General features: G+C 34.9%; 1 protein-coding gene across 1 annotated transcript; it reads left to right on the top strand.

Moving 5' to 3' along the window:
• Positions 1-502: 502 nt before the first annotated feature.
• Positions 503-17,762, top strand: LOC130469859 (uncharacterized). The gene is made up of 7 exons (XM_056839373.1): positions 503-528; positions 16,548-16,605; positions 16,808-16,916; positions 17,006-17,138; positions 17,229-17,280; positions 17,372-17,518; positions 17,609-17,762. Exons 1-7 carry the CDS (start codon positions 503-505, stop codon positions 17,702-17,704), a joined length of 621 nt encoding a protein of 206 aa, XP_056695351.1. The 3' UTR covers positions 17,705-17,762.
• The last annotated feature ends 366 nt before the right edge of the window (positions 17,763-18,128 follow it).

Here is an 18,128-nt window from a genome sequence, read left to right as displayed (position 1 = left end):
CCCCCACCAGGACAGGTTCAAAGAACAAAGTCGGGGAAACTAAGTACACATTGCCCAGCCTGAAACTCATTTTAGTGGCTTAAAACATAATTTCGTGAGTTATTTATTTCAAAGATAAAACCGATTCAATACGAATCAAATCATATTCAAATCAAGCTCAGTAATCAAATTGCAATAATTTAAAGCACATGAAACATTGAACATAACTTTGGTGTTTATAATTAATAAATAAATCAAGAAAATATTTGCACTCAGTCACCAGGTGTTTTTCCACAGATCGCACGGTTTATATTTTCAGAAGTGTTCAATCCATTTTTTTCAGCATAACTAGTCTCATCTGTTTTGAGAATGAATGCATCACATATTCTCAAACTTGTATCTCAGAGTCTACCCGAGCTTAAGCAACTAACACAACTCAACTAAGACTAATTCTCCATTCCCTAATATAACATGAACAAAATCTCATGTTGAGGCTTGCACATATATATTCATTTTGAAAACAATGAACTCAAATACGGATTGCTCTCAGTAATTTATTTTGGAAATAATATCAAATAATAATATTAACATGTATTTCTTAGAAATCCTTTAGAATTCAAAGCTTGCACAAAATCAATGATTTAAGAGATATTTTATTTTTCTAGCAAATTATTTACATTGCAAATCACACACACATTGACAAGCTTCACAATTTCTACTTCTAGCAAAACTAGACACATTATATATATTTTTTTTCTTTTGTCAAACATGTATACTAATCGGGGGAAGAGAACACGAATAGAGACGGGTTGAATAACCATAGTCTCCAAACTTTTAGGGGTCGTCACCCACCTTTTCACACATGCTTGCAAGACTTTAGGACATGTCCCCACACATATGTACAGATGTACATTTACACAGATGCACAGTTGTGCATTTACACAAATGACACATAAATACACAAGTGTTGTTCATAACCGTTGTTAACGGCTTCTTCCCCACTAAAAACACATTTGAAAACTTATCCAATAAATTGAGAAAATATATATTCTCTCACTTACTCAAAGTCTAGTATCACAACAAAACCTCATCTGAAATCTTAAAAACAATTGAAAATTTTGGCAAAGTGATAAATTTGTCCAAAATATTCGCTTAAATATCACAATGAATTACTCAAAACTTTCCACAAATTTCGTATACGTAATTCTTGAAAACAATTTTGAACATGGTATATATATAAAGTCCAATATTCTCAACAACCCTCGAATATAAATTATATTTCAAGGTAAATCATATTTCTTAAACTTATCACAAACATACTCTCCAGCTCAAATTTTCAACTCACTATTAATCCATCGAAATCCGAAATCTCAATTACACAATTGCACATTCAATTTGGCTTGTAACACAAAGATCACACCTCCAAACCATTAGCTTATAATCACAATAGCATAATAATCTCATACCCTTTTAATGCGTATTTTTCATAAAGTCTGATCACTTATACGTAATCCTAAATGAATCTGACTTCTCAATAAAATACTATACCCAAACAAGCTTAATAGCTCAGTCCATACTAGTCAAACTTAACTTCATGCTCAATCGCACATGGTTACGTACAAAACTCTATCACATATATCTTATGACTAATTCTCATTAGGGTTAAAGTATAAAACGGATATATAAATCCACAATTTAATCGTGTTGAAATATAAATATATTATTTCATCTTATTGAAAGAATAATCTTGGTCTTTCAAATTCAAACATACTCTTTACAGAAAATCATATAAAGATCTCAAATTAACGAAATAATTTAATAAAATGTTGAGCTTCCCAACTGGATAAAGGATAACATGCTAAATATAGGTCATACTCCATAATTCGGAAAATCAAGTAATTAATTAAAATACATAATATATTTAGTTCAAAAACTAGATTCTAGAAGATCAATTAGTTTACTTCCTATGATTACTCAAATCATAAAACTTAGTTCAAAAAGTGTTTTTCGTTGTAACCAATCATTTTCGTCATATTCGAACTAAAATCATACAATAACTGGTATATTGGTGAAACTATCATTTAGCGATAACTTTAATCATAACATAAATAAAGAAAAAAATAGTCTCATAAAAATAATTTGTAGATCTTGTTATAAAATTTTATGGCTCAAATAATGGTTCAAGAAAACAAAGAGTACAAAAGAAATCTATCTCTCACGTATGGGTCAACTGGTAGTTCTTGATAAACCTTATTAATCCCGAAAATAGGTCAATATATATGAGTCACGTACTCATAATTCTCTAATCATGTACTCCGTAAGTTATTTCAAAATTTGTCACACCATAGCTTGAATACTTAGAAAGATGCTCAAACACTATTTATCAAACATACCAACATAATTACACTAGCATAGGCTTGACCATAGTTTTCCTTAATGCAAATGACTAATAACTTCACAACCCATTGTTAGGTTATGATTCATATGACAAAACATAAATCATGCGGAAAAACCATAAAGCCAGGAAAGCATATTATTTACACATAATCATTTAGCATAGTTTAGACGCATACACTTTGTTGCGTGCCCTTCCTAGCTGCGCCCGAACCGAACAAGAACAAGTCTTTAGGACTCCAAGTGTCGTCCCTCCGTAGATAGTCCACAGCACGTCCGGATCCGCCTTAAGCTTGACCAACTAGAATCGCCCTTAAGGTAGCTTTGAAATTTCGGCTATAATGGTGCAAGTGTATGGCTGATTTTTTCTTCAAAATCTTACCTTTAGGATACTTCAATTGTTTCTATAAATTATGACCCTAGGCACCTATTTATAGAGGTATGGAATAGGAACTGGAATCCTATTAGGATACGAATTAATTAAACTAGAATCCTAATAGAACTCTTATTTAATTAATTTATCCTTTTAGGATTAGGAATTTAATCATATATCGAAACCTGATAGCTTTAGGATTCGTATAGCACACAAACACACACACGCATGCACAGCAGCTAGAGCTGTCAAAAATCGACCCGACCCGAAAATCGACCAGAACCCGACCCGAAAATACTGGGTCCTGAACATGATTTTGTGACCCGTAATCCGATTTTATCCGAACCCGAGCAACCCGAAAAGGAATGGGTCAAAACCCGACCGAACCCGTTTTGAACCCGACCGACTGAAAATCTTTGTATTTATAGTAATAAATGAGATTATGAGAAAATTTAAGCATAAAAGACACGTTGTTTTTACTATTGTTCTGTGTAATATAATTTTAATTTGAATTATACGCCATTTAATGGTTGAATTTGACAAAATATAAACATTAGTAGGAAATTTTGTTAATTTGTGCCAATATTTTGTATATTTTTCACCTAAATTAATGAAAATTAATGTGCGTTTTAAATTCTCTCAACCCGTTGGGTCGACCCGAACCCGAAAGTTCTGGGTCTTGAACAAGCATTTGTAAACCCGAACCCGAACCCGAAAGTGACCGACCCGATTCAACCCGAACCCGAAAGTAATTTCTTACAACCCGACCCGATCGACCCGTTTGACAGGTCTAACAGCAGCCTACGAGGGGCGCCATGCGCGCGCGCGCAGCCCCCGAGCTCGCAGCCCATTGCCACGAGGCCCAACGCTGCCGCAGCCTTGGCGCGCGCTGGGCCTGCCTTGCGGTGGGCCTGGCGCAGCCTTGGCTGGTGCGTTGTGGCGCGCTGGCTTGCTGGGCGATGGCCCAGCTTCGTGCTGGGCCTTCGTCTGGCAGGCCTCGTCCGATGCTAATTCGTACGATACGCTTCCGATTAAATTCCCGATTCCGGAATTTATTTCCGATACGAACAACATTTAATATTTCCGATTCCGGAATTAATTTCCGTTTCGAACAAATATTTAATATTTCCGTTTCCGGAATTATTTTCCGATTCCGATAATATTTCCGATTCTTACAATATTTCCGTTTCCGGCAATATTTTCGATTCCGGTAATATTTCCATTTCCGATAATATTTCCAGATACGTACCATGTTTCCGTTTCCGGCAACATCTACGACTTGGATAATATTTATATTTCCGATACGATCCATATTTCCGTTTCCGGCAATATCATCGTTTCCGGAGTATTCATTTCTTGCTTGTGACGATCTCAGCTCCCACTGAAACCAAGATCCGTCGATTCCGAATATCCATAGATGGAGTATTTAATGCCATTAAATACTTGATCCATTTACGTACTATTTGTGTGACCCTACGGGTTCAGTCAAGAGTAAGCTGTGGATTAATATCATTAATTCCACTTGAACTGAAGCGGCCTCTAGCTAGGAATTCATCTCACTTGATCTCACTGAATTATTAACTTGTTAATTAATACTGAACCGCATATATTAGACTTAATATTATATGCATACTTGGACCAAGGGCATTATTTCCTTCAGTCTCCCACTTGTCCTTAGGGACAAGTGTGCATTACCTAACTCCTTTGTCGCTCGATGCTTGCTCTTGAACATAAGGTAAGAGTTGTCATCCTTATTATGTCCAGAGGTGTTTCTCGGTTTCAGAGTTCAACTGATCAAATAAACAAATAATCATAGCCTATGATTCATCCGAGCACGGCCATGCATTTCACAGTTTCTAGCTCTCCGAGTGGCCTTGTACAACTTTTAAGCATCTCATCCCGATTTATGGGAGGACAATCCCAATCTTGTGATCTTGAGATTAGACTTCGTTTGATAGGTGATTACCTGAGCGTTGCCTTTATAGCCTCCTTTTACGGTGCGACGGTTGGTCAACGTCAAAGCAACCAGTTCTCAAACAAGTAATCTCAAATCACTCAGGTATTGAGGATTTAGTGTCTAATAATTTTAATGAAATTTACTTATGACATATTTTCATCTCTTACAGTAAAGTTTCATAGGTCTGTCCGATACTAGTCTTCCCAAAGTAAGTATCTATGCAAATGATTGCGACAGTGCCATGTCCACATAGTTCAAGAAACAGAACTACTAGTCATCTTGCATTCTAGTCATCTAACGTTTTCTATGCGTCCATCTTTATAGAAAACTCCGACTAGGGACCATTTTCAACTTTTGACATTCAAGTTCACTTGATAGACATTTCTTAGTCACATGACTGGTCCTGACAGTCTATCTTGAATATTTCGTCAAATTGAAGGGACTCATCATTTAATACTAAACCAAGATTAAATGGAATATGAAAATACATTTCATATATGATAAATGTTCAACCCCAATGTTTTACAACCATGGGCCTCAAACCCATCTTTAAAACAGTTCATGGAATTCAAAGCTATGCTTGATTTCCAGTGCCACAATGTGAGTGTTGTTTCTCACTTGTTGCATAGGTTTAGTTATCATGCTTTGCCAATCTTAATATCCTTTTCATTGAATGTTCTTCGAGATAGATGATAAGATCTTTTGAGTATGTTTATTTTGTGATCTAGTCTTTTCTTGCTTCATGAGTGGTTCTACGCATTTTTCAATGAAGAACCATCAAGCCAGCAGACATGTGATCTACCCAAGTTCAGTGAAGAACTCTTTAACATAAACAACCCTGTTTTATTGCTTGTTAGGCAATAAGTACTTTTACTTCAACTTTATAGGTTGCTAGTGATGCTTTGTTTGGAATTACTTATCAAAGCAGTTCACATATATGTGGAATACTTTCCAGCTGTATCTTAGAACATAGAAATTAATATTTTAATATCCCACGCAACAACTCATGGTCTCCAATCCATGTTGCCATTTCAAAACACGATGCTCTATAGCTCGTCCTTATCAATGGTTCACTCCAAAGGGTCTTGCTTGATCCTTTGCCAGTGTTTATGCGTGTATCATCAATATTTAGCATATCTTTATTTCCTTGAATCAAGAACTATTCCTATGTACCTTTTCAAGTACCATAAGTGTTCTTGATCTCAATCTAGTTGATCTTCACTTAGATCAATAGAGATTGGTATATGTTCGTCATGCCTAAAGTCATACGATACGTTTTTGGCAATCCTCATATTATATCATACATGATAAATTCTTTTGCAGAATAATTCCCAATTGAATTCTATTCATGTAACTTTAGCTCATCTAGTTTCAGTAGATACTAAATCCAGCTAAATTCTTTGACATATAATATAGGTTAAGAATCTTACTTAGATCCTTTGATGTTTAACTTAGTAAATGCTTATACATAGTTCAAACATTCTTTAGTTAGATTTATTCACATGGGTCGAATATCTCCAATCGAGTCTTTCGTGTTTGATTTAGTAAATGCCATTACTTAATCCAAAACATTAATATAAGATCTTTGTAAATAGATCTTAATACCAGTATGTACTAAGTTTCACCTTGGTCCATCATTGATGAATAATTTCAAATCTAAGTCATTAGCATTTGAATGTTATTTCACAATAGAGAGATATGTGTGTGATACACATAGGACCAATTAAGTTTTTATGTACTCCCACTAAACTTCTTATATATCTATAAGAGTCATGTACATTTTATGAAACTAAAATACTTATTAGATTCACTAAAATATATTTCTAATTCCCAATTGCTTGCTTAAATCTTTACTTAGATTTCATAAGCTAGCTTTCCTTTTCAAGTATTTATTTGGATCCACAAATCCTATGACATGTCATGTACATAGTTTCTTCCAACATTTGATTGAGGAATATGTTTTGTCATCCAATTGCCATATGTACCAATATGCAATCATTGCTTGATTTATAGACTTGAGCATTACGATTATGCATGAGGTTTCAACACAATCCATGTCATGAATTTGCTTGTAACCTTTAGCAACTAATCTAGCTTTGTGTGTTAACACAATTCAATGTTTGATGGTTTTTATTCTTAAAACCAATTTGCAATCAATAGGTGTTTAATCTATTCTTGCAAATCAACAAAATTTCAATTTTGTCATCAAAACATTAAGTATGTTTTATGGCCTTTAACCGTCTAAAACATTGAGTCTATATATGGCCTCTAACCATTTTAGGGAATCTAGGTTTCGTCATAGCTTTCTTACAGGTGACAAACTCATTAATCTACATGATAATAGTATGACTGCAAGTTGTAGGTTTCTTCACTATCTAATTAGAAGAATCGGATAGCTTCAGTGACCTGAACTCCATGTTCCTTTACTATCTAATAGAAGAATCTCATAGTTTCAGTGACTTGAACTCTATGCCTACTTGGGTATAGAACATCAAACAATAGAATATCAATAGCAACTTGAAAGTCCTTTGAATATTATGTTCTCCTTGAAGCACTTGTAAAGTCTTCTAAGAGATGTCTATTATTTAAAGCCACTTCTAAAGTCCTTAAAGAATAAATGTTCGGATTTTCTAAAGAACTTCGAAAAGCCTCCTGAATGTCCGTTTATGTTTGTTATTCGCCTCGAAGACTTTCGAGGTCTATTTTCTCCAACTTGTCATTTTGGAAACGAATCTTCAAAAGGACATTATTTCGAGCAAAAAAACATTATGTTCTCAAAAATTCGTGGTAGAAACAATACCCTTGTGTCTCATTTGAATAAATCACAATGAAACATATATCTATACTTGGGCCTTAGTTTGTTGAACAACAAACACTAAGCTCCCACTGAGTTTAACAACTCTCTAGATATATATTATGAAAAGATATTCTGAAATTAATTTTCAATAGCTTTGACGAATTTGGTTTAGTTTGGTGGTAGTTGAGCATTTTGTTTTAGAAATTAGAGGAAAAGTCTTTATGATTCATCATTGATCGAATCAAGTACTAATTGACTTCGATCATTCCAACTTAGATATGCCATATCTTATGGAGCTAGATTGTGAATTTACTACACACAATCATTGATGATCTTTTTTGGTCTTCAAGTAATCATCAACATGATCTAACCTAGACCTTTGTGATATCTTGCCAAGTGGATTTATACTTCTGAATCTTTAAACTAGCCAAACAGATTCAAACTTATATCACTTTGAGTAAATAAACCTATATTCACTCAAATCTATGTGAAATAATAAAGTCATAAAACCTTTCTTTAGCTTTGAACTCTATTGTCTAGGCGTTCTAACAATAGTTCATATCTTATGTTACTTTCAACAAGTAAGACTAGCTTGTCTTGAATTGATCTAGAAATCAATCAACTTTCAAAAGTCAATCAAAATAGAGCTTATGAATGTTAACTTGTTGATATGGTCTAAGAAACAATGCTAAAGGTTAGTGGAACTCAAATCAAGGGTTTGATTTGAACCTAGTAAAGTTTTTATTGTTAAAGAGTTGTTTGTTTTAATCAAACATATTGACTCAACCCGTAAATGACCATTTCATTCAAATAAACAAACAAACATTGTTTTTGTTCTTCTGAATGTGAGTCTTTCTGTGTTTGAAAACAGAAATTTAGGTATGCTGATTGTGGAACAAAATAGCCATTAAGTTCCAGCCTTTGAAAGGATTTAAAACAAACTAGATGACCCTACAACTAATGTAGCATTGCCATGCTTCATTTCTCACTTGTAGGTCAATAGTGTAGCCTAGCTTCCATTATTTGAGTTATTACCGAAGTAAGAACCTCAAGCGGTATATGATACCAAGGAAGTTTGATTGCTAGGTCACTTTTCTATAAACATAAACTTTAAGGTAGAAACGGAACTGTAAATTCCTTTCATTTGTTCCTTGTTTTCCTATTTCTTGTACCCTTTCTTATAGCCTTAAGAATTGAATTCTCTAGTGTTGACTTTTATACTTTGTTTAGACATGTCCAATGTCACTCCAACAAAGTTCTTACCATTTTATTTATGTTGAATGTTTTGCTTCAACTAGATGATCATACCAGAAGCTTCTAAAGTTCTCTAAGCATCAATCTATTCGAATGTCTAGGGACTAGACTCATTCGAGAATTAAATGGACAAAGATATTAGGTTGTTAACCATTGGTAAAGCTGAGCGTTTAAAATCAATGCTTTATGATCTCAAAACTACATTGTATTTTGAATTCACAAGCACTAATCGGTTTGCCATTCGACTTTGATACTCGAAAACAACCATAAAAGTCGCTAAAAGAAACGTACATTTTAAATTGCTCACATCTCTCATTTCCGTGAATCGTTCTTGGATTCACTACCAATTGAGGAAATTTACTGTTACCTTTCTAAAAGGATTTACTGCAATGCAAGATATTTAATTATAAACAATAATTAAAACATACATTGAAGCATGCAAAGTCTAAACATTTTTCATGAGTAATAACTTAAAAATTAAAGCAATCATGCAATTCAAACAAGTTATTAGCATTTTATTCGATTTTATTGTTCCGGCAGGTGTGAATAAAATGATTCCAAGACCCTAAAATCATTGAAGAATTAAGCACATTATGTATTTTGACTCAATTCTAAAATAATTTAGGTAAGCAAAAGTCTTTTGCTAGTAGTCTAGAAACTACTCTTGGTTGATAGGTACTAGGTAACCTATCGATTTTGCCACGACATAAAAGGACTCCTTACTTATATCGTTGAGTTTCACCAAAACTAACATGTACTCACAATTATTTGTGTACCTTACCCCTTTAGTACCAATAAGTAACACCTCGCTGAGCGAAAACTATTACTAGATTGATGTAAAGGATATCCAAGCAAGTGTTTATTTTGGCATGGCACCTTTTAAATCAATTTTTAAGTTTGGAACTTAAGGCTCTTACTATGTTGGTTAGATTTTAAGTGAACTAAAATCCTTAATCATGCAACATAATCAAGCCACAATCTCATGCATAATTAAGACATATTTAAAGCAATAAATAACTTAAAGAATGCATAAGATAAATGTGATCTAGTATGGCCCGACTTCATCTTGAAGCTTCAACTTCAAAGGCCGTCTCGAAAATGGTAACTTCGTGTTGAATTTCACCGTGGGAGGCGCCATTTTCTTCAAATAGGATAAGCTATAATTAAACTAATTACAACTATTTGATGGTACGCAAACCATATTTAAATTGAACATACCAACATAATTACACTAGCATAGGCTTGACCATAGTTTTCCTTAATGCAAATGACTAATAACTTCACAACCCATTGTTAGGTTATGATTCATATGACAAAACATAAATCATGCGGAAAAACCATAAAGCCAGGAAAGCATATTATTTACACATAATCATTTAGCATAGTTTAGACGCATACACTTTGTTGCGTGCCCTCCCTAGCTGCGCCCGAACCGAACAAGAACAAGTCTTTAGGACTCCAAGTGTCGTCCCTCCGTAGATAGTCCACAGCACGTCCGGATCCGCCTTAAGCTTGACCAACTAGAATCGTCCTTAAGGTAGCTTAGGAATTTCGACTATAATCGTCCTTATTGCTGATTTTTTCTTCAAAATCTTACCTTTAGGAAACTTCAATTGTTTCTATAAATTATGACCCTAGGCACCTATTTATAGAGGTATGGAAAAGGAACTGGAATCCTATTAGGATACGAATTAATTAAACTAGAATCCTAATAGAACTCTTATTTAATTAATTTATCCTTTTAGGATTAGGAATTTAATCATATATCGAAACCTAATAGCTTTAGGATTCGTATAGCACACAAACACACACACGCACGCACAACAGCCCACGAGGGGCGCCATGCGCGAGCGCGCAGCCCGCGAGCTTGCAGCCCATTGCCACGAGGCCCACACGCTGCCGCAGCCTTGGCGCGCGCTGGGCCTGCCTTGCGGTGGGCCTGGCGCAGCCTTGGCTGGTGCGTTGTGGCGCGCTGGCTTGCTTAGGGACAAGTGTGCATTACCTAATTCCTTTGTCGCTCGATGCTTGCTCTTGAACATAAGGTAAGAGTTGTCATCCTTATTATGTCCAGAGGTGTTTCTCGATTTCAGAGTTCAACTGATCAAATAAACAAATAATCATAGCCTATGATTCATCCGAGCACGGCCATGCATTTCACAGTTTCTAGCTCTCCGAGTGGCCTTGTACAACTTTTAAGCATCTCATCCCGATTTATGGGAGGACAATCCCAATCTTGTGATCTTGAGATTAGACATCGTTTGATAGGTGATTACCTGAGCGTTGCCTTTATAGCCTCCTTTTACGGTGCGACGGTTGGTCAACATCAAAGAAACCAGTTCTCAAACAAGTAATCTCAAATCACTCAGGTATTGAGGATTTAGTGTCTAATAATTTTAATGAAATTTACTTATGACATATTTTCATCTCTTACAGTAAAGTTCCATAGGTCTGTCCGATACTAGTCTTCCCAAAGTAAGTATCTATGCAAATGATTGCGACATTGCCATGTCCACATAGTTCAAGAAACAAAACTACTAGTCATCTTGCATTCTAGTCTTCTAACGTTTTCTATGCGTCCATCTTTATAGAAAACTCCGACCAGGGACCATTTTCAACTTTTGACATTCAAGTTCACTTGATAGACATTTCTTAGTCACAGGACTGGTCCTGACAGTCTATCTTGAATATTTCGTCAAATTGAAGGGACTCATCATTTAATACTAAACCAAGATTAAATGGAATATGAAAATACATTTCATATATGATAAATGTTCAACCCCAATGTTTTACAACCATGGGCCTCAAACCCATCTTTAAAACAGTTCATGGAATTCAAAGCTATGCTTGATTTCCAGTGCCACAATGTGACTGTTGTTTCTCACTTGTTGCATAGGTTTAGTTATCATGCTTTGCCAATCTTAATATCCTTTTCATCGAATGTTCTTCGAGTTAGATGATAAGATCTTTTGAGTATGTTTATTTTGTGATCTAGTCTTTTCTTGCTTCAAGAGTGGTTCTACGCATTTTTCAATGAAGAACCATCAAGCCAGCAGACATGTGATCTACCCAAGTTCAGTGAAGAACTCTTTAACATAAACAACCCTGTTTTATTGCTTCTGAGGCAATAAGTACTTTTACTTTAACTTTATAGGTTGCTAGTGATGCTTTGTTTGGAATTACTTATCCAAGCAGTTCACAGATATGTGGAATACTTTCCAGCTGTATCTTAGAACATAGAAATTAATATTTTAATATCCCACGCAACAACTCATGGTCTCCAATCCATGTTGCCATTTCAAAACACGATGCTCTATAGCTCGTCCTTATCAATGGTTCACTCCAAAGGGTCTTGCTTGATCATTTGCCAGTGTTTATGCGTGTAGCATCAATATTTAGCATATCTTTATTTCCTTGAATCAAGAACTATTCCTATGTACCTTTTCAAGTACCATAAGTATTCTTGATCTCAATCTAGTTGATCTTCACTTAGATCAATAGAGATTGGTATGTGTTCGTCATGCCTAAAGTCATACGATACGTTTTTGGCGATCCTCATATTAAATCATACATGATAAATTCTTTTGCAGAATAATTCCCAATTGAATTCTATTCATGTAACTTTAGCTCATCTAGTTTCAGTAGATACTAAATCCAGCTCAATTCTTTGACATATAATATAGGTTAAGAATCTTACTTAGATCCTTTGATGTTTAACTTAGTAAATGCTTATACATAGTTCAAACATTCTTTACTTAGATTTATTCACATGGGTCGAATATCTCCAATGGAGTCTTTCGTGTTTGATTTAGTAAATGCCATTACTTAATCCAAAACATTAATATAAGATCTTTGTAAATAGATCTTAATACCCAGTATGTACTAAGTTTCACCTTGGTCCATCATTGATGAATAATTTCAAATCTAAGTCATTAGCATTTGAATGTTATTTCACAATAGAGAGATATGTGTGTGATACACATAGGACCAATTAAGTTTTTATGTACTCCCACTAAACTTCTTATATATCTATAAGAGTCATGTACATTTTATGAAACTAAAATACTTATTAGATTCACTAAAATATATTTCTAATTCCCAATTGCTTGCTTAAATATTTACTTAGATTTCATAAGCTAGCTTTCCTTTTCAAGTATTTATTTGGATCCACAAATCCTATGACATGTCATGTACATAGTTTCTTCCAACATTTGATTGAGGAATATGTTTTGTCATCCAATTGCCATATGTACCAATATGCAATCATTGCTTGATTTATAGACTTGAGCATTATGATTATGCATGAGGTTTCAACACAATCCATGTCATGAATTTGCTTGTAACCTTTAGCAACTAATCTAGCTTTGTGTGTTAACACAATTCAATGTTTGATGGTTTTTATTCTTAAAACCAATTTGCAATCAATAGGTGTTTAATCTATTCTTGCAAATCAACAAAATTTCAATTTTGTCATCAAAACATTAAGTATGTTTTATGGCCTTTAACCGTCTAAAACATTGAGTCTATATATGGCCTCTAACCATTTTAGGGAATCTAGGTTTCGTCATAGCTTTCTTACAGGTGACAAACTCATTAATCTACATGATAATAGTATGACTGCAAGTTGTAGGTTTCTTCACTATCTAATTAGAAGAATCGGATAGCTTCAGTGACCTGAACTCCATGTTCCTTTACTATCTAATAGAAGAATCTCATAGTTTCAGTGACTTGAACTCTATGCCTACTTGGGTATAGAACATCAAACAATAGAATATCAATAGCCACTTGAAAGTCCTTTGAATATTATGTTCTCCTTGAAGCACTTGTAAAGTCTTCTAAGAGATGTCTATTATTTAAAGCCACTTCTAAAGTCCTTAAAGAATAAATGTTCGGATTTTCTAAAGAACTTCGAAAAGCCTCCTGAATGTCCGTTTATGTTTGTTATTCGCCTCGAAGACTTTCGAGGTCTATTTTCTCCGACTTGTCATTTTGGAAACGAATCTTCAAAAGGACATTATTTCGAGCAAAAAAACATTATGTTCTCAAAAATTCGTGGTAGAAACAATACCCTTGTGTCTCATTTGAATAAATCACAATGAAACATATATCTATACTTGGGCCTTAGTTTGTTGAACAACAAACACTAAGCTCCCACTGAGTTTAACAACTCTCTAGATATATATTATGAAAAGATATTCTGAAATTAATTTTCAATAGCTTTGACGAATTTGGTTTAGTTTCGTGGTAGTTGAGCATTTTGTTTTTGAAATTAGAGGAAAAGTCTTTATGATTCATCATTGATCGAATCAAGTACTAATTGACTTCGATCATTCCAACTTAGATATGCCATATCTTATGGAGCTAGATTGTGAATTTACTACACACAATCATTGATGATCTTTTTTGGTCTTCATGTAATCATCAACATGACCTAACCTAGACCTTTGTGATATCTTGCCAAGTGGATTTATACTTCTGAATCTTTGAACTAGCCAAACAGATTCAAACTTATATCACTTTGAGTAAATAAACCTATATTCACTCAAATCTATGTGAAATAATAAAGTCATAAAACCTTTCTTTAGCTTTGAACTCTATTGTCTAGGCGTTCTAACAATAGTTCATATCTTATGTTACTTTCAACAAGTAAGACTAGCTTGTCTTGAATTGATCTAGAAATCAATCAACTTTCAAAAGTCCATCAAAATAGAGCTTATGAATGTTAACTTGTTGATATGGTCTAAGCAACAATGCTAAAGGTTAGTGGAACTCAAATCAAGGGTTTGATTTGAACCTAGTAAAGTTTTTATTGTTAAAGAGTTGTTTGTTTTAATCAAACATATTGACTCAACCCGTAAATGACCATTTCATTCAAATAAACAAACAAACATTGTTTTTGTTCTTCTGAATGTGAGTCTTTCTGTGTTTGAAAACAGAAATTTAGGTATGCTGATTGTGGAACAAAATAGCCATTAAGTTCCAGCCTTTGAAAGGATTTAAAACAAACTAGATGACCCTACAACTAATGTAGCATTGCCATGCTTCATTTCTCACTTGTAGGTCAATAGTGTAGCCTAGCTTCCATTATTTGAGTTATTACCGAAGTAAGAACCTCAAGCGGTATATGATACCAAGGAAGTTTGATTGCTAGGTCACTTTTCTATAAACATAAACTTTAAGGTAGAAACGGAACTGTAAATTCCTTTCATTTGTTCCTTGTTTTCCTATTTCTTGTACCCTTTCTTATAGCCTTAAGAATTGAATTCTCTAGTGTTGACTTTTATACTTTGTTTAGACATGTCCAATGTCACTCCAACAAAGTTCTTACCATTTTATTTATGTTGAATGTTTTGCTTCAACTAGACGATCATACCAGAAGCTTCTAAAGTTCTCTAAGCATCAATCTATTCGAATGTCTAGGGACTAGACTCATTCGAGAATTAAATGGACAAAGATATTAGGTTGTTAACCATTGGTAAAGCTGAGCGTTTAAAATCAATGCTTTATGATCTCAAAACTACATTGTATTTTGAATTCACAAGCACCAATCGGTTTGCCATTCGACTTTGATACTCGAAAACAACCATAAAAGTCGCTAAAAGAAACGTACATTTTAAATTGCTCACATCTCTCATTTCCGTGAATCGTTCTTGGATTCACTACCAATTGAGGAAATTTACTGTTACCTTTCTAAAAGGATTTACTGCAATGCAAAATATTTAATTATAAACAATAATTAAAACATACATTGAAGCATGCAAAGTCTAAACATTTATCATGAGTAATAACTTGAAAATTAAAGCAATCATGCAATTCAAACAAGTTATTAGCATTTTATTCGATTTTATTGTTCCGGCAGGTGTGAATAAAATGATTCCAAGACCCTAAAATCATTGAAGAATTAAGCACATTATGTATTTTGACTCAATTCTAAAATAATTTAGGTAAGAAAAAGTCTTTTGCTAGTAGTCTAGAAACTACTCTTGGTTGATAGGTACGTCTAAGAACTTATTAGGTAAACCTATCGATTTTTCCACGACATAAAAGGACTCCACTAGTGGAAAAAACCCCTGTTGTAGCCCCCTTGTCGAGGGGGGCATACATAAGCGCGCCTCAATAGCTACTTAGTCAACGCGGGTCAAATATTTTACTATTCTATTGAGGCGGGCTTTTGTGGTGTTCGCTTCTACAGAAGCTGTTGAAGGGGGCTTTCCTTGCCCGCCTCAATAGAAAGAAGCTGTTGAAGGGGGCTTTTAATTGCCCGCCTCAATAGGGTCTTTCTGTTGAAGGGGGCTTTTAATTGGCCGCCTCAATAGGCTACATTAAATTTAAATCAATTACAACCACCGCCAAACAGATAAGCTAGATCTCTTCACATCTCGTCGTACTTCACATCTCTTCCAACGCATACCTATCCTCACCGCGCGACTCCACCACCACCATAACCACCACCACCACCTTCCTCACCGCGCGGCTCCACCACCACCATCTGAAGGAGAGTTTCCCCACCGTCGTCTTTCCTACCTTCGCGCGACTCCATCTGTTTCACACAATCGATTTGTGAAGCTAGGTTAGTTTTTATTTGCAATTATTTGGGTAATAATCCTCTTTTTTCTCGTGCATTTTCCACTTCATTTCATTTTTGTTTGATTTCCCTTGTTCATCGACCTAATTGCCCCTGTTTGTTGTTTGAATTCCTGCTCGACCTAACTCCATCTGTTTTTTGTTTGAATTCCTGCTTGAATTTCATTTTTGTTTGAATTTCTCGTGCTAGGTTAGTTTTCTTGGCGAACTAGGTGCGCTGTGCTCGGTGCCGGCTTTGCTGGCTTGTCCGTGGCGTGGCATTTGCTATTCGTACGCATCTCTCTCTTCTCAACTCTCAACCTTTCTCTTTCAATTATAATTATACCATGCATTTCAGTTTTTAAATTGGGTATTTCAATTATACTTGCATTTCAGTTTTCACAAATTAAGGTATTTCAATTATACTTGCATTTCAGTTTTCATAAACCAGGGTATTCAATTTTAAGATACGATAGTTTGTTTGTTTTGGCAGCACAGCCCCAAAGAATTGAAAGTAAAAGTTGACATTTTTGATGATGTTGGCATTGCTGGCGGCGCTTCTGGTGTTGCTGGAGGCCTCGTTCACCCCTATTCCCCTAAAGGTTACTGTTTTTTTTATGTGAATAATTCATGTTGTCCATATTTACTATTTTGGATGCTTTTCTCATTAAGTCATCATATATTATATCAGTGAAGCTTCTATGGAGGGGTGAAGAATGCTGGACTGAGTTTTTGAATCTTCTAAATGTTGAAGAAGCTGCTGCCACGGCAGCTTCTAGTCCTCACTTTCCACTCAACACTACTGATTTCATTGTTCGAAGAACGTTAGTCTTTTTTCTTGAATTTATCTCATAAAGCCAATGCTTATAATATAATTCTTAGTGAAATATCTCATGGTGTAAGCTTCACTTCAGGGGCATATTGAGACCAGCTGTTAGTGAAAAGATTTTGGATGTCATGCATCAAGTAATTTATCTTCACCTAATTTGCAGAATGTGGGATGTAAATAAGAATATGTCTCCAAAATGGATAAACTCGGGTTGATTGTTATATGCAGAATGCTCAAAATTGTCTAGCAAGTTGTCCAATACAGGCCGTTGATGAAGTTGCTGCAAGAGAGCTTATACCAAATTTATCTACGCCTTTGAACAGAGCCTTCTTTATGCCTAAAGCTGTGAATGTTAATCCCCACCACTATCTTAAGGTGTGAGGATCATCTCACTAATTGTATTATCATATTATGTGCTGAGCATATGTATGTGGTATATGTATTTGATTGATTTTTTTATGCCAGGCACTTTTTCTTGCAAGTGAACATTTGGCCAAGAGGTTGTCATCAACAGGTTTCCCTGGCAAGGAAATAGCTTTGCACAAGAAAGTTGTCACTTGACTAAGTGAAGTGGGAGGTTATTTCTCATTCTGTCTTTAAACGAGCGATAGAGTGTGCCTTCCATTGAGCTGACTGGCTGCAGTTTGTTCATCCAGATGAATATGATGTTGTGATAGTTTGTCTTGGGGCTAGAGTTGACATGCTAGCTGACCTGTCTGGAATGCTTCCTTTAAGGACATGCAGAGGCATTGTTGCACACCTGCAGTTGAATGATCCCTTGTGGTAAGAATTTAACAAGTTTTAGTTTCAAGCACCATTTAACATTATTATACTGGTTGCTGTGATATGAATGAACGAGGGAAATAATAACTTATGACTTGTGAAGATATGACTGTTAGTGCGGCTGGAGGCCATGATCTATGCAATAGTTACCCTTGATCAAAAGAAGGATAAAAGGCGTTTTCAAAAGAGCTTTTTTTTCTGG

This window comes from Spinacia oleracea, chromosome 3 (assembly GCF_020520425.1).
Source record: "Spinacia oleracea cultivar Varoflay chromosome 3, BTI_SOV_V1, whole genome shotgun sequence".
Classification (NCBI taxonomy): Eukaryota; Viridiplantae; Streptophyta; class Magnoliopsida; order Caryophyllales; family Amaranthaceae; genus Spinacia; species Spinacia oleracea.
Note: the sequence above shows the minus strand (reverse complement) of the source record. Positions and strands in the feature narration are given on the sequence as shown.